The following is a 21,525-nucleotide window of genomic DNA, read 5'->3' on the forward strand; positions in this document are numbered from 1 at the left end:
AATCTCCTGGAATTACAGCTATCTCCAGACTACAGAGATCATCTCCGCTGGAGAAAATGCCTGCAGGGTGGACTCTACGACCTCATACCCTGCTGAGGAATTTGCAGTCCTACCCTTGCTAGGCATCAAACACTACCCTCCAGTTGTTTTTAAGTTTAAAATCACCCTCTCCAAGATGTTTTTTCACCTCTCAATGGAGAATGGGGGGCAAGAAACAATTTTCATATCTTTCCATACCTTTCTCTCTGCAGGTGAAAAATCAAGTTAAGCAGAGTGATACTGAAATGGAAAAGGGTCAAAGAGGAAAGAAATAAACAGCTCCTTTCAGCCCTTTTTTATAGCTGTACTCTTAAGGGGAGGAAGGCTACGGAAACAATAACTCAATTTTGCTAAAACTGTAGTTTGAACCTTTGAGACAGATCAAACTTGTCACATTTTATATGAATTCCTTCCAGCTTTGAAAAAGAACAAAGGTGTAGGACATGATAAGCAGTTGCTATTTTGAAAAATTACTACAAAAGTAAGACTACTCCAGAATAGGGCAGATGATGTGGAGAGAAAACAAAAAACTAGTTGTATATAAATAGTAATAGGTTATCTTGTATGCTAATCAGTGGCCTATTCTCTTGCTTTCACCATGCATGTCTTGATGGGGGGGGGGTGTTGTTCTGCATTGAATTTTGTCCCTTCAGCACTCAGTTCATTTTCTGATCACTGTTTCTCCAGGTTTTCTGCTTTTGTGCTGATTTTTCCCTTGTTTTGCTTCCAAGCTGAAGATAATTCAAAAGCATACAGATTCCCTTGTACTTCCCCTGGCCCCTTTTCCCCATTCAAAGGTCACTCCCCCACCCACATTGAGGTCATTCTGCCCACTCTTCACCTTCTGCCATCCTCCTCCCTTCATCAAGCTTTATTGATTACTTTTTCCCTTGTTTTCATTTTTTTGCAAGCAGCATGAATCTAGCAATATGAGACTATCACTAGTCTCGAACCACTAAATTAAAAAAAAAAAATAAAATGATGGAGGAAAGTTTAAAAGCAGCTGCACAAGGTTTAGCTCCCTGTTGGTATTGACTTAAAAGAGGGATTAGAAAAGAGCAAATGGCAATGTCTGCAGTGTAAAAACAAAAAATTATTTCAGAGCACTATGCAAACAAAACAAGGGGAGGGTTATGAGCATGGAATGAAAGGGAAAGAGAGACACTGGGATGGGAAGCCTAAAGCTTTGAATATTTTAGTGAACAAAATGTACGTGTGGGGGGGGGCATTTTGGCAATCTTCCAAAGTCTGCGGAGCCACATGGACCTTCTGCAAAGTGCTGTACTTAATTGTTTGGGATCAATCCATTTGAATGAAAGAGTGCAATCAGCACAGGAGAGGCTTTTAAAAAACTGTCAAGATCATGATCAGATGTGCAGGGTCAAATTAGAGAATCACAAAGAGAAAAGCACACAAATTTGTAAGGGAGGACAGGAAATTAGTGTTACTGTGCAACTGTGCTACGGCATCAAAGAAATACAAAAAAAAAATCTAGTGGCACAAGATTTTAAAAGATCTCCAGAACTGCTGCCAGAGGACTCCTCCCCCATACAAATTGCAGCCCTGTGCAAAGCACGAAGGAGTTGTAGTCAATTTTGCACACATGCACATGTGCGCACACACACGCACACAGGTTGCCAATGATCACAGCTTTCAGTATCAATGGGGCTTACTGTGCATTCTACACTCAAAATGATCCCCCATATTATGAGAGTGTGTGGCTCTTTCCCATTTTTCATAGTGGCTGATAACAAAGCAGAGAATCCCCTGTTACTTTGCGATATGGAAAATGACTTCACAGCTGCTTGTCAATTTAAAAAAATATATTGTCAGTTTCAACATCAGGTTTCTCCCCTTTGCCTGCATTCATTTCTGTTCCCTTTCATTCAATGAACTAATGCTAAAATGTATGCGCAAAACCTAAACCACAAGGATTTAAATGAAAAGGATTTAAATGCTGGATGCTACTGCACAGCTACAATAGGGCAATTGCACCATATTTTTAAAAAAATTGGATGCCACACCCCACACATCACAAGTAACATCCCCACCTTGATTTAGAAGGGTGTGATTTTTTTTTATTGTAGCTGGAGAATAAATACACCGGAGAAAAAAGAATGGTGCATAAGGCGGCTACTGAATCCAAAATCAAGCTTGAAGACTTACTGCTCAGAAAATCTGCAGTAAGATGTGCATGCATAATGGGCCAGAATATAGTAATAATGTACTTCTCTGTAGGTTTTTCCCATAGATCTCATTACTCAGAATTTCTGACCCACTCTCACACTCTCTTCTCCTGCTCTGCACAATCCCCATTAAAATCAACTAAACTTAAAATATTTATTTTTGCATATTTTCCTTTGTTTGTAGCAAAAAAAAGTCCACAGCTGTCCAGGAGTCATTTTAGAATAAAATTCTTTCAATTCTTTTTTTCTTCATACTTTCCTTTTTTAGAAATCCCCACTTGAAGATCCTTCTCTCTGCTGGTGGATATGGCGAGGGCTCCAAACCGTAAGACTAAGGGGATCTTTTTGATATTACTTTTGCTTTTCCCAAAATGTGACAAGCACATACAAAAACAGTCCTACATGCTATTGAATATGTCTGAAGTATGGCCACACAAACTATGGTTGTAGTTTGGGCAAAAAGAATGATTGTGAATCACTCTCGACTGCTTTGGAATGAGGAGTTTTATCCAAAATTCCTTTATGGGGAACATGAAGTTTAGATTCAAGCAGCTGTTACTGGGAGGCATATTTCTCGCTTTATGATGTTGTCATGATCCTTGAAAAACCTAAACTATTTTTAAAAATGTTCTGGTGGGTCTTGTGCTGCAACAGCTTCTCCTCAATTTCCCCATTCATAAGTTCACTAGGATAGCAGTCCCTTTCTCTCCACCATGCAGATAACTGACCACGTGAACATTCTATTAATGCAATCCAGGCCTCAGATTCGGCAGGAGTTCACAGGAACACAGCTCCTGAGCCTTTCTGATGGTTTCCCCTCTTCTTCCCCACCTACCTTGTCCATTGAATAGTAGGTGCTGCTGCATAACAATCCCTGGATTAGGAGAGCGGGCAGGCAGCCAGCCACCAGGGGCTTTGCCATGTACACAGCAGCCCTCATTAACCCCTGGAGAAGCCCTCGCCACCCTTTCTCCACTTCTTATGTGATTTTGGGCAGCAGGTGACTTGCTGGCCTTTTGACTGGGGGCGGCAACCCAGGAGAGCCCCAGACAAGCTTGCCTGGGGCTCTCCTTTCTTGCATTGGGTTGCTTTTGGCTGGGGGGGGGGCATATGCTAATGAGTTATGCTACTGAGCTCTGCCACCTATTTTTCTACCAAACGACCCCTGATGCAATCAATCACAAAAGATGTGGGGAGGTCAAACACAACTGGACATTCATATGAGTTCCTGGATAACAAATTATCCGAATGGTGAAGGAGGAGCTCATGTTGCTCCTCTACCATGTTATTCTAGTTCTGGTCCTAATGAATGACTCCCAGGATGGCACTGATGTTATCAGTATACATGCAAATACAACAAATCATCATCATCAGTAATAAATAAAAGCCCAACCATGGTGGCAAATCTGAGAATTTTCATTGGTTGGATGTGGCCTATGCAGGATTGGCTCACACTCTGTCTCTGGTGTGCCATTAGCTGATTCTGTTCTCCCTCACCCAATGCCAGCCCCATCAGGCAAGAACCCCACCAGAAGGCTACTGACCTTTGAGGGAGCCAGTTCTCTGCTGATAGGTTCTCCTGTGGGCCTACTGATCACTACTGCCTTTTCTCAGGGCCCGATGTAGGAAGTCCAGGACAGTCCATCTCCCCTCAAAAAAAACCAATGTTGCTGCAAAGCAAACAGTGAAGCAAACAGTAAACTATGAGAGAGATGTCCATGAGACAAAACAGTAGCAGTTACTTATCTTCAACTGACACAAAAGGAATGTTCATTCACAGCAGGGAAGGGCCAGTTCCACAGCAGCAGATAAACAGGTTGTCCCCTTTCCACCTGCAAATACTTTTCACAGACTTTCAGCCTAACCTGCCTCACAGGGTTGTTGTTCAGATCAAAGGGTGTAGGGAATGCTATAAGCTGCTTTGGTCCCCCCACACACACACTGTGAAGAAACACTGTCCTTTTCTTATGTAGAGGCTGCAGGGAGGGGGAAGACAATGGAAACCTAAAGTTAGAGGGGTAGATAAATGGAAGGAGATAGGGTTGCAAACTCCAAGTTAGAAAATTCCTGGAGATTTAAGGGGTGGAGCCTGGAGCAGGTGGGGTTTGAGGAGGAATAGGACCCTGCCTCACAGGGTTGTTGTTCAGATCAAAGGGTGGAGGGAATGATATAAGCTACTTTGATTCCCCCCCCACACACACACACTGTGAAGAAACACTGTCTTCCTATGTAGAGGCTGCAGGGAGGGGGAAGACAATGGAAACCAGAAATCAGAGGGGCAGATAAATGGAAGGGTTGCAAACTCCAAGTTAGAAAATTCCTGGAGATTTAAGGCATAGAGCCTGGAGCAGGTGGGGTTTGAGGAGGAATAGAACCTCAGGCAGGTACAATGCTATTTCCTCATGGGGAACCACTGGAAATCACACAGATTTACAACTGCTCTCTAGATGGCAGAGATCAGCTCCCCTTGAGGTGGGAGGGGGAGTCAATGCCTTCACTTAGGTGGGTGGGAAGACAGCAATGGTGGTGGACACTTGCCCAGAGCCTCCTTCTAGAGCCCATTGTATTTTTCTTTACAATGGGCCTCACTCCTAGTATTTTCATAAACATATTTTGATGACTGAATTATTAGGTTTGGACAATAGGATCCCATTGGAGCAAGTCTCAAAAATCAGTCACAGATTTTATTCTCAGAATGTATTTTTAGTGATTTTCTAATTAATTAAAAGGTACATATTCTACAGGATTCTGTACTCAGTTAATGAAGAAAAACAATGCAGAGGGTTCAGTCCTATGGAAATTCCACCAACAGGAGGTGAAATGATCTTGCCTGATTCTGCGGCTCCCTGTAGCTTCTGTGATTTTTGTCTGGAGGCTGCTGGGTGAAAGACAGTGGGGAAATATATTCTTCACCAGCATAGCATAGAACTCATCGGGTTGGGTTTTTGTTTTTTTTTAAGAAAATGAATTTCCAGTCAACTTAGCTACATGAGGTTTGCAATTCTTTGGAGGTTTCACCAGTATACTTCCCTGAAGCTTCACCAGTATACTTCTGTGGAATTTCAGATCTAAGGAATTCAATCCTTAATTTTCTCCTTTTATATGCTCTTATAATACATAAACTTATTGCTAAAGAACTAGAGACATTTTCTTAGCTGCAGTGGTGTGTGTGAACCATACATATAGATGCACGCTTTGAGTCACACATATAGATGCACACTTATTGTATGATAAAGGAGTGTCTCAGCACCTCTCCTATTAATCCTCTACATCGGGCTGCCCTTGTCTCGTACCTGGAAACTGCAGTTGATGCAGAATGCGGTGGCCAGGCTGTTATTGGGTCTCTCTATACAGGAGCACATACAGTCAAGGCTGTGGGAACTGCACTGGCTGCCAATGGTATTCTGGATTCGCTACAAGGTGCTGGTTATTACCTTTAAAGCCCTATATGGCCAAGGACCTGTCTACCTTAGGGACCGTCTCTCCCTGCGTACTCCCTAGAGGGTACTCAGATCTGGGATGCAGAACTTATTGTTGATTCCTGGGCCGAAGGAGGCGAGACTGAAGTCTACTAGAGAGACAGCCTTCTCATTTGTGGCCCCCTACTGGTGGAACCAACTTCCAGAAGAAGTAAGGGCCTTGCGGGACCTTGCTCAGTTCCACAAGGCCTGTAAAACAGTACTATTTCGACTGACCTTCAGCTGAATTATAGTACAAAAGGACTCCCAACATTGCTGAAATTAATACTAGCACCAAAACTATTTTAAATTGTTTTAAATTATTTAACTGCTATTATTAATTGTCAAAACTCCAATGTTTATTCATTGTTGTATTGTTTTAGTCTTGACTGTTGTGAGCTGCCCTGAGCCTGCTTCGGCGGGGAGGGCAGGATATAAATCCAAGGAATAAATAAATAAATAAATGTCTATTTTTTTAGTATACAAAAGACATCACATAATCAGATTACTTCCTCAAAAACTGCTCATTTTTAAATAATATTAGTTTAAACAACAGAAAGGAGTAGTGAATTGCAGGGTGGGTTAAGTGTGCAGTGTTGGTTCCTTCTTTTTAATACTTTTTTTTAGGGGGGGTAGGAATGTGTTTCAGATTCCATGGAATGATTTAACCACCCCACTAAAATGCATCAATGTCTATTTAAAAATTAAAATCTAATTTTAAAAAACCCTTCAGTTTTGCATCTCTTGTCTATTAACAGCTTTAGTAAGATAGCTGCATCTCCTGTCAGACGCTTAAACTTCGTTAACTCAGTGGTGCGTTACCTTCGGGAAAACAGTTTTGATGGCTTCGATCTTGACTGGGTCTCTCCAGAAGAAGGAGATAAGAAGCGTTTGGTTAACCTGGTTAAGGTACATTAAAATGGAAATGCTCTTTATGTAGCATTATGAGTCAATTTGTGGTAGATAGGATTTCTACTTTGTGGACCTTTAGGAAGAGATTTTGCTCTTCCATCCATTGGAGCATCCAGAGCGGGCATTAGAAAGGATACAGCTGCAGACACCAGGCTGCTGGGGAAGAAGTTGAATATTGCCAATATATACAGAGGTAGAAATTATAATCTATACTGGCTGAGAACCTGAATACTGATTCACTCAGAAATTCCTTGAGGCAAAATGTCTGATGGTTGGTTTGTTTTTTAAAGGACCTGTCTACACAATTCAAAAGAGAGGGTGCGAAAGGAAGTAATGAAAAACTCATTCTGAGTGTTGCAGTACAAGCTGGAAGGGAAGCCATTGACAAGGGCTATGATATAAAGGCAATCTCAGAGTAAGTATTGCCAGCAATTCTCTGTTAATGAATACAAAAATGAATTTGTATAATGAATAGCATATTAGGGAAATGTTAATTTTCTATAACTGCACATCCATATACAACTGTTGCTACTCCTGGAGTTTCAAGGCATTAGTAACAGATTCTTCAGCAGTGGCCACTGTACCATCAACCAATGATCCTTTTCCATAATGATTGTATATATTATGATCTAACATAGGAAAACATAGATGAAACCAGGGCTTTTTTTGTAGCAGGAACTCCTTTGCATATTAGGCCACACACCCCTGATGTAGCCAATCCTCCAAGAGCTTACACTGATATCCAAGAAATGCACCCCTGGAATTGATATTGCAAGGTAACCCTGGAAAATGAATAAGACACAGCAATGCCCACCTGAACTGGGATGGTCTCTTTTCCACAGAAGAGAGGCAAACCCAGTCCAATCTCTAGGCCCCTGTGCAGGCTGCCATGGCACTGAGTCTGGTTCACAGGCTTGGTAAACATTTGGCTGTTCTGAAAGGCTAAAAAGGCATCCATTTTCTGATCCTGGGTGTGAAGAGACTAAGCCCCAGAGAAGGACATATAGTGGGAAAAGATGTAAAAATTCCTTCACCCTTTTGGCAACCTCTTTCAAGTACTGTTCTCAAAACAAAAACAACAACATAAGGGACACAAACACCCCCTTGCAACTCCTAAGCAAATGGTCTGTATGTATGGTCTGCTGTCCCTCAGGAAAGACAGCAGAAACGCAAAAGTTAAAGGCTAAGGGCCATCTTGTTGTGTGAATGTGTGGTATATCTCTAATCTGGTCTCACATTTCTGCCAGGGAAACTAGGTTCTATAGAATCTCTATTTTTCTTTAATTACTGCTGAAAGCTATAAAGACATCTTCAAACACATGATTAATGGACATTCATCCTGACATAGAGAGAGAGATCTATCACCTCTCGTGAGCTTCAAGGGAACCAACCTCTGTAATAAAAGAGTCATAAAGCCATTTGCCCAAACTAGTTAAAATTCCTCTTTTCAGGTTTGTGTGTATATGACACCCTGCTTTCTCATTGGATACTTGGGCTGCAGTCACACTCACCATTAAATCCATCCCTAACCTGTCGCTATTATACCCTGCAGCTTTTTTACAACGAATTTCCTGATCAGACATCCCTCCATCCTTCAGTTCTAAGCAGCGTTGGTCACGTCATTGGTTGATCAGAGGTCTCAACCGGACGTCATTTTTTGAGATGGCATTCCACACTCGCGCAAGTGCAGTACCGTGGGATATCGTGCTTGGCTTTTTTTTTTTTTAAAGGTGCCAGAAAAGGTGGGCGATCTGCCCCCCCCCCCCCCCATTTAAACACCCGGAAAGGAAGGGGAAGCCCAGGAGTTCTCTCTGCTGTCTCTCCGCCTGGTGGGGAGACAGCAAAGGTGGATCATCTTCCTCCCCACTGTCATGGGTGCTGGGGACCCTGCAGAGGAAGTTGAGCCTGCAGAAGAAACTGTGCCCCTGCCACCTGCACCAGTGCCCCTGCCTCCTGCTGGAGAAGATCCCAGCCCCCCTGCCTCGCCCTCTTGGGTGGCGCGTGTGCGTGACCGCCTCCGTCAGGACCTCAGGGATCAGAGGAGGGCGGCACGCTCACAAGCAAGACGCTCCCTGAGCCCTGAGTTTTGAGAGGATTCTGGCCCTTCTAAGAGCAAGGAAGCTTGAGTTGTAACAGGATCCTGGCTGCCTCTCTGAGCCAGCAATTAGCCCAAATGGGCAACAGCCAGCAGAGGGCTATATAGCTGTAGGCTTTGGGAGGAGGCTTTGTGGAAGCAACTAGTCATCTCCCTGACGTTCTAGCATCCACTCCGGCTTGACTTTGGTTTCTGGACTCCCTGACTTTGGCTTGTGAATTCTGGACTCCCTGACTTCGGCTTCTGGACCTCGAACCCGCGATACTTGTACAGTTATTCGGATTTGGTGCCTCGGACCCTCCTGCTTACTGGCTACAGACCTCGGACTGCCCCTGGACTTTGCCTGACCCGGCCCCAGCCGTGACAGATTGCTTCCACCCAACAAACACCCACTCCACAGGATGGATGCTGAAGCAAGTGAAACCACAGGACTACTGGCTGCGCTCCAAGCCCAGGTACAGCAGCTAACACAGGCAGTGGTGCACTTGCAGCAACAACCTGCGGCCAGTGCTCCAGCCAAGTGCCCAGTTCCCCCACCTGACAGATTTGGGGGTGCCATGGAAGAATTTCCTGCTTTCCTAGCACAGTGTCGGCTGTACTTCGAACTGAGAGCACGGGATTTCCTCAATGACAAAACAAAGGTGTGTTTCGTCATCAGTCTGTTAAAGGGACAGGCGGCCAAATGGGCCACACCCTTGCTGGTTGCGTCCTCTCCCCTACTGACTAATTACCAGGGGTTTGAGGCCCACCTGTCTGCTGCCTTCTCAAACCCAGTCCAAGCAGCCACAGCCAACCGGAAGATCAGGGCACTGAAACAAGGCAACTCCTTGGTGGCTCAATATGCCACTGAATTCAAGCTCCTGGCCCAAGACTTGGCGTGGAATGAGGCTGCCCAGATGGACCAGTTTACCGAGGGGTTGGCAGAGGAAGTCCTGGATGAACTGGCCAGGGTAGAGCAACCACCCACGCTCCAACAACTTATCACCCTCTGCCTCTGCATCGATGGCCGCCTGGAAAGTCGCCGCCAAGCCAAGACCAGAGGGCGCCAGCTCCCTGCGCCATGCCACTTGGCTCCTCGCCCATCCCCAGCTAGTACCAGCACCGAGGATGAGCCTATGCGGCTTGGAGCTGCTCGACCCCACCTGATCCCAGAGGAAAAGACCAGACGCCGCACGCAGAATCTGTGCCTCTACTGGGGCACAGCAGGCCACTATGCCTCTGGCTGCCCTGCTAAGCATCAGATACCTGGACCTTCGCTGCCACCGCTGCCAAAAGGGCAGCCCCAGGCGTAAGTGGACCCCCCAGCCTGGGGCGACTAGCTGGGTCCTCCGAACAACGGGCTGATACCCCGGGGCCGTTCCTGCTACCAGTCAAACTCCGTCTGCCTGACGAACGCTGGCTGTTAGTGTATGCCATGCTGGACTCGGGAGTGGCCCACTGTTTCATAGATGCCGCCTTCGTAAAGCAGCACCAGATCCCGGTACAGACAAAAGAGATTCTGACGCTGGTGGAGGCCATTGACGAGCGCCTCCTCCGTTCTGGGCCCGTCACCCAGGAGACCTGTCCCATCACCTTCCACGTCCAGCAGCACCAAGAACAGCTGCAGTTTAATGTCGCCCGCATGCCTCGCTTCCCGCTGATTCTGGGCCTTTCCTGGCTGCAGCTGCACAACCCCATCGTGGACTGGGCCCAGCAGGAACTATGTTTCCGAGACCCATGTCCTCATCTGACTCCTCCCACCACTCTAGCAGCCGGCATCCCGAGTGGTGGTCCTCAGCTCCCTCAGAAGTATGCGGATTTCGCCGATGTCTTCGAAGAGACAGGAGCGGATCAGCTTCCCCCTCACCGGCCCTATGACTGTGCCATTGACTTGGTACCTGGGGCACCACTCCCGGTGGGGCGTCTGTACCCTATGTCAGAGCCTGAGTTGGCAGCTCTGCGAGACTTCCTGGACAAGAACCTGAAACGCGGATTCATCCGACCCTCGACCTCTCCCCTGTCTGCTCCAGTCCTCTTCGTGAAGAAGAAAAGTGGGGAGCTCCGGCTGTGCAATGATTACCGGGCCCTGAACAAGATCACCATCCGCGACCGGTACCCTCTACCACTGATCCCTGAACTCTTGGATCGCTTAAAGGGGGCCCAAATCTACACCAAGCTGGACCTCCGTGGAGCATACAATTTGGTGCGCACACGGCCCGGAGACAAGTGGAAGACCGCGTTTGGGACCCGATACGGGCAGTACGAGCACCTGGTGATGCCCTTCAGATTGACCAACGCCCCCGCTGTCTTCCAGAGGTTCATGAATGACATCTTCCGGGACCTGCACGACCGCTTTGCAATCATATACCTAGATGACATCCTAATTTACTCCCGCGATCCTGCCCAGCACGCCGAGCACGTCCACCAGGTCCTGCAGCGCCTATGAACTCATGGTCTCTACCCCAAGCTGGAGAAGTGCGACTTCGACCTGCGCTCTGTAGAGTTCCTCGGTCACATTGTGTCACCGCAGGGGATCCTCATGGACCTGAAAAAAGTGGAAGCGGTCCTGACCTGGCAGGCTCCTCAGAATCGCAAAGACCTGCAGCGATTCCTTGGTTTTGCCAACTACTATCGGCAATTCATCCCGGCCTATGCATCCCTGACCACACCCCTGACTCAACTACTCCGCCCCAAAGAACCCTTCCACTGGTCCCCAGAGGCCGATAACGCCTTCTCCACCCTGAAGACCCACTTCGCCACCGGGCCACTCCTGAGATACCCCGACCCCCAGCTTCCCTTTACGGTGGAAGCTGATGCCTCCAATGTGGCCCTGGGAGCAGTGCTGTCCCAGCGCGAGGAGCCGTCTCAGCCACTCCGGCCCTGCGCCTATTACTCGCGCCAGCTTACTGCTGCGGAGAGGAACTATACCATCTGGGAGAGGGAGTTGCTCGCAATCAAGGCGGCTTTTGAGGTTTGGAGGCATTACCTCGAAGGGGCTCGCCACCCTGTTCAAGTGCTCACTGACGACCGGAACTTAGAGCACCTCCAGACCACCCGCTGTCTCAACCAGCGCCAGATCCGATGGTCCCTCTTCTTCTCCCGCTTTGACTTCCGGATCTCCTACATCCCCCATACCCAGAACCGGAAAGCAAACGTGCTCTCCCAGAAACCGGAATACGCCCCTGCTTTAACTGAGACCGCGCCCGCTGCTCCCATCCTGCCGCCGTCAGTGTTTGCAGCCACCTCCACTTCACCCACACTCGTGGAGGACATTCATGCTAGCCAGGCCAACGATCCCTGGGTCCAGCAACACCTCCAGGCACTCCAAGATGACTCGGCAGGCGAGTTCACGACTCAAGGCGGCCTCTTGCTACACCGCGAACGCCTCTATGTGCCGCCCAGGCCGTTGCGGGCAGAAGTGCTACGCCTGACCCATGACTCGTTGCCCGCCGGGCACTTTGGACAGCATAAGACCACCCACTTGCTGACGCAAGAATTCTGGTGGCCACAAGTTCGCTCCGATGTTGCCCGTTATGTCAGCTCCTATGACGTCTGCCGACGGGCCAAAGACGTCCCGGGCAAACCCTTGGGGTTGTTACAGCCCTTGCCCACACCCTCAGGACCCTGGGATACCATCTCGATCTTCATCACGGAACTTCCACGATCCAAGGGTCAGACTTGCATCTTGGTGGTCGTCGACCTATTTACCAAGATGGCCCACTTCATTCCGTGCCCGAAACTTCCCACAGCTCAGGAGACTGCCCAGCTCTACCTGCAACACATCTTTCATCTGCACGGACTCCCAGCCCACCTGATCTCAGACCAGGGCCCCCAGTTCTCCTCTCGGTTCTGGCAAGCCCTCCATTCCAGCCTGGGGACTCGAGTGCACCTGTCCTCAGCCTACCACCCGCAGACAGATGGTCAGACAGAGCGCACCAATGCCACGCTAGAGCAATATCTCCGGTGTTACACCTGCTACCAGCAGGACGACGGACCACTCTGTTGCCTCTAGCGGAGTTTGCATACAACAACGCGGTCCATTCCTCCACCCAAATGACCCCATTTGCTGCAACTTACGGGTATCACCCTCCATTCTTTCCGGCAATCCTGCCACCCACGAATGTCCCCGCCGTCGAGGCCTACCTGCAAGAACTCCGCGCCAGCCAAGACTTGCTCTGAGAGCAGCTACAGCGGGCCAAGGAAGCCTATAAACTGGCTGCGGACTGGAAGAGGCAGGAAGGCCCCCCAATCCAGCCGGGGGATCAGGTGTGGCTCTCAACTCGCTACCTGCGCCGGCCTGGTCGGTCTCACAAGCTGGATGCGCGGTTCATGGGACCCTACCCCGTCATAGAACAAATAAACCCCGTCGCCTTCAGGCTCCAGTTGCCACCCCACCTCCGCATTCACCCCGTGTTCCATCGCTCCCTCCTTGTTCCAGCTGCACCCCCTAACCCAGCTCGGCCTCCTTGCCTACCGCCGTCACCACCGGTGTTGGTGGATGATGAAGAGGAATACGAGGTGCACCAGATCCTGGACTCCCGGTACCATCGTGGAGGCCTCCAGTACCTTGTGGACTGGGAGGGATACGGCCCAGAAGACTGGTCTTGGGAGCCCTTGGACAATCTTCATGCCCCGGACTTGGTGCAATGGTTCCACAACGACCACCCCGACCTCCCAGGCCCCTCGACGGAGGGGGGCCCTGGGGGGGGGATAGTGTCATGGGTGCTGGGGACCCTGCAGAGGAAGTTGAGCCTGCAGAAGAAACTGTGCCCCTGCCACCTGCACCAGTGCCCCTGCCTCCTGCTGGAGAAGATCCCAGCCCCCCTGCCTCGCCCTCTCGGGTGGCACGTGTGCGTGACCGCCTCCGTCAGGACCTCAGGGATTGGAGGAGGGCGGCACGCTCACAAGCAAGACGCTCCCTGAGCCCTGAGTTTTGAGAGGATTCTGGCCCTTCTAAGAGCAAGGATGCTTGAGTTGTAACAGGATCCTGGCTGCCTCTCTGTGCCAGCAATTAGCCCAAATGGGCAACAGCCAGCAGAGGGTGTGATGGAACCGGCCCGATTCTGCCTTCAGACCCGGTCCCGTCAGCTCCCTATTGAGTCGCCAACTCCTGGAGGGAGCTATTTCTCCTCCTGCCCCTTGGGCTCGCTGCCACCACCTGCTCAGTCTAGGGGTTCAGATTGAGAGGAACAGGACTCCCAATCCCCCTCTCCAGCTATGAGGCCAGGCTTCAAGGTCCTCTGCCACCCTGTACTTGGGTATCACAGAGACCTCAGCACTTCTTTGGGGAACCCCTGGAGGATTGGCACCTTATCCAACTGCATGCCTTCCCCCTTGCCCGGGGCTCCCTTTATAAAACAGCGTGGTCTAAGGCGGTTGGGGATCTATGTGATACAGAGATGGACTGCCAGCATTTAAAACAGTAAAAATATTTAATTAAAAGAGAAAAATAAAATAAAAGAAGAAGAAAACAAAAACAGTTGCATGTAAGCACAGCACAGCACCCGCACAGCAAACAGCATGACAAAGAAAATGTGTTATAAACGCATCCTGCTGTCCTTGATCTAAACACACCCTGCCTTTTGGGATGACTTACTTGGTCTTACTGCCTGGAGGCCTCATTTTCCTGACTAGGCCGCATGCACAGGCAGGAGCCCCCACACTGGCAACCTCTTCCTTCGAGCTGCAGCTGAGAACTAAGATTTCTTCCTGCTTAACTCATATGCCAAGAACAAAAGCACTTCCTGCCTCTCTAGGAGACTTTCCCCCTAGAGTTGTTGGTTTGGCTCTGGAAGGGAGGGGGGGAGTAGGGGAAGGCTAGGCCCAAGCCTGCTTGGCAGTTTAGCGATCCCTCCCAATGAAGCACCAACATGGACTAAGATGGCGTTTCTCCACAGAGGGCTATATAGCTGTAGGCTTTGGGAGGAGGCTTTGTGGAAGCAACTAGTCATCTCCCTGATGTTCTAGCATCCACTCCGGCTTGACTTTGGTTTCTGGACTCCCTGACTTTGGCTTGTGACTTCTGGACTCCCTGACCTCGGCTTCTGGACCTCGGACCCGCGATACTTGTACAGTGATTCGGATTTGGCGCCTCGGACCCTCCTGCTTACTGGCTACAGACCTCGGACTGCCCCTGGACTTTGCCTGACCCGGCCCCAGCCGTGACACCCACCCCCATTTAAACACCCCGCCGTGGTGTTTAAATGGGGGGGAATCACGGCAACTCTCTTTGCTGTCTCTCCGCCTGGCAGGGAGACAGCAAAGGTGGGGGATCTTCCTCCCCCCCATTTAAACACCCCAACGTGGTGTTTAAATGGGGGAGAAGCACGGCAACTCTCTTTGCTGTCTCTCCGCCTGGTGGGGAGACGGCAAAGGTGGGTCATCTTCCTCCCATGGCAGGGAGACAGCAAAGGTGGGCGATCTGCCTCCCACCCCATTTAGGAAAGGTCCCCTGTGCAAGCACCAGTCGTTTTCAACTCTGCGGTGATGCTGCTTTCACAAAGTTTTCACGGCAGACCTTTTACGGGGTGGTTTGCCATTGCCTTCCCTGGTCATTACACTTTCCCCCACAGCAAGCTGGGTACATATTTTACCGACCTCGGAAGCTTGGAAGGCTGAGTCAACAATTGCTGGTACAATGATATCATTTGGAGTGGGCTACAATGGAGTGTTCAAACATAGAAAGTACGCGCGGGAGTCGTTGGAAGCATTCTTATTCCAGATTTAATGTACTATCAAAAAAGTCCGCGTCTCAGTCGTGGCAGTTCGGGACACAAACGAGCCAACGACCATTGCCAGATGATGATGTTTGGACAACTGCATAAAATCCGACATGCATCTGGCTTTCATCCATGCCCATCTCGTCAGCTTATGTGCATCTGACCTCGGCCTTGGAATCCCTTGATGTGACATAACTTACCCTAGAAAACAGGCCATCCTATCTGTCAAGAGGATCCTTCCTTCCTTCCTTCCTTCCTTCCTTCCTTCCTTCCTTCCTTCCTTCCTTCCTTCCTTCCTTCCTTCCTTCCTTCCTTCCTTCCTTCCTTCCTTCCTTTTTCCTCCCCCTCCCTTCTTGAGAGGTTTCCTTCCAGAGGGCTCTCTCCCTGCCTCCCCGCTCCCCACTCCCTCTACAGAGGTCTCTTGCCTTCTCTGACTGAGCCCACTCTGCAAGAACTAGGTATTGTATCAACACCCCCCCCCCTACATATCAGCTAACCTCTGTAATTCCTCTTGTATGCTTGAAAATTATTTGATTGGAATGTAACTATTTAAAATCATTTTCCTATAATAAAATCCATTAACTTAACCAAAGGTTAACCAAAGGATTTCAGTGGTCTATCTCCATAAACACTGACAAAGATCCTGTGTACCTCACCTCTCATAGTCTACCATTTTGAGCTAAGAAAAATTAATATTCCCCAATAAAAAGCTGGTTGAGGTAACAGCAGGATTCTTAGAACAGGGCCTACTGTAAGCTCCAGGAGGATTGGCTACATCAGGGGTGTGTGGCCTAATATGCAAAGGATTTCCTGCTACCAAAAAAGCCCTGGATGAAACCAATTTTTTTCCTGGTCCCCAAATTCTCCTCTGTAAAGTTTGTTGGTGAATATTTTCTATATATTCCCAAGGATCACTAAAGATGTTACTGCAGCAGTTAGAATTTGACAGTAAACAATAGATGCCTTTCAACAAATTTAGTGAATTACATATAATTTTATTAAAACAGTCTAATTTCACATTTAATGTCAAATTCTGAGGTCACATATTGACTTTAAAATCTAGTTTGAAAATTTTACTTCAATAATAATTCACAAGTTTTCTCAAAAGGAAAAGAAAGTGATATATTAAGGATAGGAACATAAGAGAAGCCATGTTTGATAAGACCAATGGCCCACCCAGTCCAACACTATGTATCACACAGTGGCCAAAATCCAGGTGTTGTCAGGAGGTCCACCAGCAGGGCCAGAACTCCAGAAGCCATCCCATTGTTGCCCCCCAAGTACCAAGAATACAGAGCATCATTGCCGCAGACATAGTGTTCCATCCGTACCTTGCAACTAGTAGCCATATGGCCCTCTGCTCCATATGTTTATCTAGTCAGTTTGGTATAGTAGTTAAGTGCATGAATTCTTATCTGGGAGAACCAGGTTTGATTCCCCATTCCTTCGCATGCAACTGCTGGAGTGATCTTGGATAAACATTTAGGGGCTGTGGTTTATACTGCTGTGTATAATTTATTGTACATGGGATCCTATTGTGTAATTATTGCACCCCTTAATGTGCCATATTCATATTTATGCTATGCTTCAGTTCTACCTTTTGGATTTCTGGTTAGTTCCAGACTTCTACAGTCCATATGCATTGTTTATTGAATGTCCCATTTTGGTGACTTGACTGACTCTGTGTAATCATTGAGTCCACATGAGAAAGGCAGAATATAAATAACTTAAATAAATAAAAATAAATTTTTAAAAAGACCTGCAGGGCTTCTACTCTTCTCCCACACACATTGCCTGCTGTTATTTGCCCCTTTTTACAATGATGTGCCAGAGGCTAGCAGGAAAGCTTAGGTGCAATCTCTCCTCCCCCCAAGCTTTCTCAGAAAGAACTTGAACAATCCCAAGCAGGCCCGTAGCTACGAGGGGGCCTGTGGAGGCACAGCCCTCTGACTGCTAGGCAGGGCACCCTGACTTGGGACCCCTAACCAGCCTCCAGTGCCTTGGCTGCATCCTTCTCCATTCTGCCGTCATCATACACCGCTGCTTCTGTTTGCTTAGGGGACCTGATCATACACAGTTGCTTCTGCTTGCTTAGGGGCCGGAAGAATTCTCTGAACCCTCAGCAAGCAGAAACAACAGGGCACTTTTGGAGCCCAGGACTGAAATTTAAGCTCCCTGTTGCTTCTGCTTGCTTAGGGGCTGGAAGAAATCTCTGACCCCTCAGCAAGCAGAAACAATGGGGCAGTACAGGACTGAAAGTTAAGCTCCACCTTGCTTCTGCTTGCTTAGGGGCTGGAAGAAATCTCTGACCCTTCAGCAAGCAGAAACAACAGGACACTTTCGGAGCCCAGGATTGAAAATTAAACTCCCTGTTGCTTCTGCTTGCTTAGGGGCTGGAAGAAATCTCTGACCCCCCAGCAAGCAGAAACAACAGAGCACTTTCAGTGCCCGGGACTGAAAGTTAAGTTCCCTGTTGCTTCTGCTTGCTTAGGGGCTGGAAGAAATCTGTGACCCCCCAGCAAGCAGAAACAACAGAGCAGTTTCAGTGCCCAGGACTGAAAGTTAAGCTCCGAGTTGCTTCTGCTTGCTTAGGGGCTGGAAGAAATCTCTGACCCCTCAGCAAGCAGAAACAATGGAGCACTTTCAGTGCCCAGAACTGAAAGTTAAGCTCCAAGTTGCTTCTGCTTGCTTAGGGGCTGGAAGAAATCTCTGACCCCCCCCCCCCAGCAAGCAGAAACAACGGGGCACTTTCAGCACACAGGACTGAAAGTTAAGCTCCATGTTGCTTCTGCTTGCTAAGGGGCTGGAAGAAATCTCTGACCCCCCCCCCCCCCCCAGCAAGCAGAAACAACGGGGCACTTTCAGCACACAGGACTGAAAGTTAAGCTCCATGTTGCTTCTGCTTGCTAAGGGGCTGGAAGAAATCTCTAACTACCCCCCCCCCCACCCCCAGCAAGCAGAAACAATGGGGCACTTTAAGCACCCAGGACTGAAAGTTAAACTCCATGTTGGGCTGACGTTGGGCTAGACGGCACATGCAAGAAGAGGCCGTTCTGGCCCTCAAGTGGGGTGGCGGGGGTAGGGGGCAGATGGTTCCATTGCAGACAGGGCAGGGTAGGGTAGGCTGGTGCACACAAGTGGAGGTCCCGGCTGCAGTCCTGGGCTGGGAATTAGTGGAGAGGTGATATTCGCCTACAGGGGTTTTCTGGCCTGGTCTCGCTGGCCACCTGAGCGAGGGTGGGAGCTGCACTTGGGCAGCCTCGGCTCGCCCTCCAACAGAAAGAAATTCGAATTGGAGGTCTTGTAGAAGTCAGTTGCAACTTGGTGACATCTTCCACCCCCACCCACCCTTGTCTTGCCAGGCTTGCCTAGCTGGCTCATGCTACAGGTAAGGGCAGGAGACCGTGCGGCACGTATCCAAACCTCTGAGTGGCTCCCCACCAGAGCTACTGGAAGAGGGGTGGAAAGGAATCACCTTGGGGCAGCTGTGGGGAGGGGGGAGGCTGTATTGCAGTGAGCTGGCAGCTTTCCTCCTCAGTGGAGGTAGGAGAGAAGGCCATGGAGGTTGGGGCCACTATGTGCCCCCTGAAAAAAATCAGGGCCTCCCAATTCTTCAAATCCTGGCTACGGGGCTGATCCCAAGCCTCCCCCCCCCCCCCCGGAATCTTTAAAAAACTGGGAAAAATCAAATACATTGCAAGATGAACTGGGGGGCTCAATCAATAGTATATTATAAGTAGTTTAATCTACAGATGAATTAATCCCATCCCATTGCTACCCAACTAACAGTTCCATAGATCTACATTTTTCACCTTGAAATCTACTGTCAGTCACTGAAAAATATTTGTACTTTACAAACTGTGTGTATAAATGTAGCCAAAGTACCTTGTGCCACTATTCACTTCTTGCCCTCTTCCTGTAGGTCTGCAGATTTCATTAATTTCTTATCTTATGATTTTCATGGTTCCTGGGAAGATGCAACTGGCCACGGAAGCCCCCTTTACAAGGGCAAAAATGACTTTGGATCTTCATCGTATTATAATGTTGTAAGTTGTGAATTCAAGGACTGTGACAGATGTTTCTGAGTGCTTTTCTAGATGTTTTAAAAGGCTACATTTTTCCTCTAGAGCTATACAGGAAGCCTGGCAACACTTTGATCAAGGTATACGAGTGGAAACCCAATTCTTTCCCAGCCTAGCCCACTGAACTAATAATCCTTATCAAACAAATTGTACTCCTCCTACTTTAAACAAGCTGCTACACATGAGAGTGATGTCTGAAGCACACATCCTGTTTCATTTGAACCCTTCATCTAGTGGAGGGAAATGTTTACCCTTCTCCATCACAAAGATGGTGCAGTGTATGAACTGGGGCTGCCACACACAAACACAATCATGCAGAAACCTAGCTCTCCTCTGCAAAACTGGACAGTAAATTGTGTAGATAGTCATTCACTAATATTTGCATAGGGGAGGGGAGGAGAACACTCCTCTTCCATCACATTAAATTTTTAAGTAGCATATTATTCAGAGCATATAGACAGGAAGAGGCCTCTTGCACATGCCAGGAGGTGTCCTGTGCACAGAACCTATTTTCAGACTTGATAGAAAAGGTTACTTGAAGCTTTGTTGCTGTCGCCACCATAAATAGTCTAGCCATTGTATATCTAAGAGTGCACTCAGTTATACACTGCTCTGAAGCAGAGATGTCATTTTACATAAGACTGAAAACTGATTAATTTTGTCAGCATTTTTGTGGGTATTGATACAACAGAAACATTATGATACTTGAATTCAAAGAAATGCCTTTATTGTTCATAAAAAGCTTCAACCTTACTTATACAGATACCACTTTAAAATTCAGATTTCAAAAAGCATGGCTGAAACTGCCATCTTGTTTGATGGTACATTGCTTGCTCCTCAGTTCTTTTAAGTGTTCTCTTGGTTGGGAGGGGGGCAAAGGGGGAAGGACCTGATCACACTTCCGGTAACTTTGGGTGGTTTGGCCTTCTTGGTAGGTATCCTTGCTAGAGGCCACATCCACTGACAAAGCCTATGAAGCCAGGGACAATAAAATGGAACAGAAAGTCAGGCCAAGGAGAAAAAGGTAGGACACCTCTTGGCAGCAGTAGAAGTGCCCATGAAGAGGAGGAATGAAATGAAAGCAAGCCCCTACTTCCAGGTTGTGGGCAGCCAGGAAGAGACCAGATAAGGCAACATCTCATAGTACTGATGAAATGAGGCTAACAATTTCATTACAAATCTTACTGAAGGAACAGCCACTTTAGATATGGCCCAGATGTCCAGTCATTCATTACACCAGACTATAATTGATTCTCATGATCATTGCAATACTGTAATTACTTCAACACATGCAGGGATTGGTGTTCACATCATCCTGAAACTGCATTTTAAAGATCAATATTATACTGGTCATGGTGAGTTGCCATCTTGAAATGTGTCAATAGATTCACAAGACTTATCATCCTGCACCAAAATGACAATAGGTGATAGACAAGCTGAAGCCTTCATCAGATCATATGTATTAACCATCCCTAAATCCAGGGCTTTTTCTGTAGAAAAAGCCCAGCAGGAACTTATTTACATATTAGGCCGCACACCCTGACACCAACCCAGCTGGAATTGCATTCCTGTGAGTTCCTGCTCAAAAAGAGCCCTGTCTAAGTCAAGCATAAAGAATCTGTTTTCCTCTACATCCCATAGCTATCCTTTCCTGTATTAATTAAATCCAGATTTGGCAGTATCTTACTATTTTTAAGAACTGAGAAAGGCGTTACACACAACGATAACAGTTGGTTCTTACCCAATGTACAATGGCTACTCTCTTTCTCTTCTCCAGGACTATTCTGTGAAATATCTGAAGAGAAAAGGTGCAGCTGCTGAGAAAATTATGATGGGCATCCCAACCTTTGGGCGGACTTTTACACTTGCTTCCAGACACACTGGGGTTGGAGCCATGGTCTCTGGTCCTGGAACACCTGGAGCTATCACACGGGAAGCAGGAATGCTGTCCTATTATGAGGTAGGAAGGGTTACATTTGCATTCCATTTTACCATTCACAAACAACCTCCCCTGCCTCATAAATCTCACAGAGATGAAGTCATGGCAAAATTAGG

General features: G+C 47.9%; 1 protein-coding gene across 1 annotated transcript in view; it reads left to right on the forward strand.

Annotated features, from left to right (window-relative positions):
* Positions 1-21,525, forward strand: part of LOC132566412 (chitinase-3-like protein 1) — a 45,008-nt gene that overhangs the window by 4,585 nt on the left and 18,898 nt on the right. The window contains exons 4-8 of the mRNA XM_060231423.1: positions 2,494-2,550; positions 6,442-6,592; positions 6,886-7,010; positions 19,311-19,434; positions 21,248-21,430. Of these exons, the coding sequence (XP_060087406.1) occupies positions 2,494-2,550; positions 6,442-6,592; positions 6,886-7,010; positions 19,311-19,434; positions 21,248-21,430 (640 nt within the window). The remainder of the gene's footprint in view (positions 1-2,493; positions 2,551-6,441; positions 6,593-6,885; positions 7,011-19,310; positions 19,435-21,247; positions 21,431-21,525) is intronic.

This window comes from Heteronotia binoei, chromosome 2, assembly GCF_032191835.1.
Source record: "Heteronotia binoei isolate CCM8104 ecotype False Entrance Well chromosome 2, APGP_CSIRO_Hbin_v1, whole genome shotgun sequence".
In the NCBI taxonomy this organism is placed as follows: domain Eukaryota; kingdom Metazoa; phylum Chordata; class Lepidosauria; order Squamata; family Gekkonidae; genus Heteronotia; species Heteronotia binoei.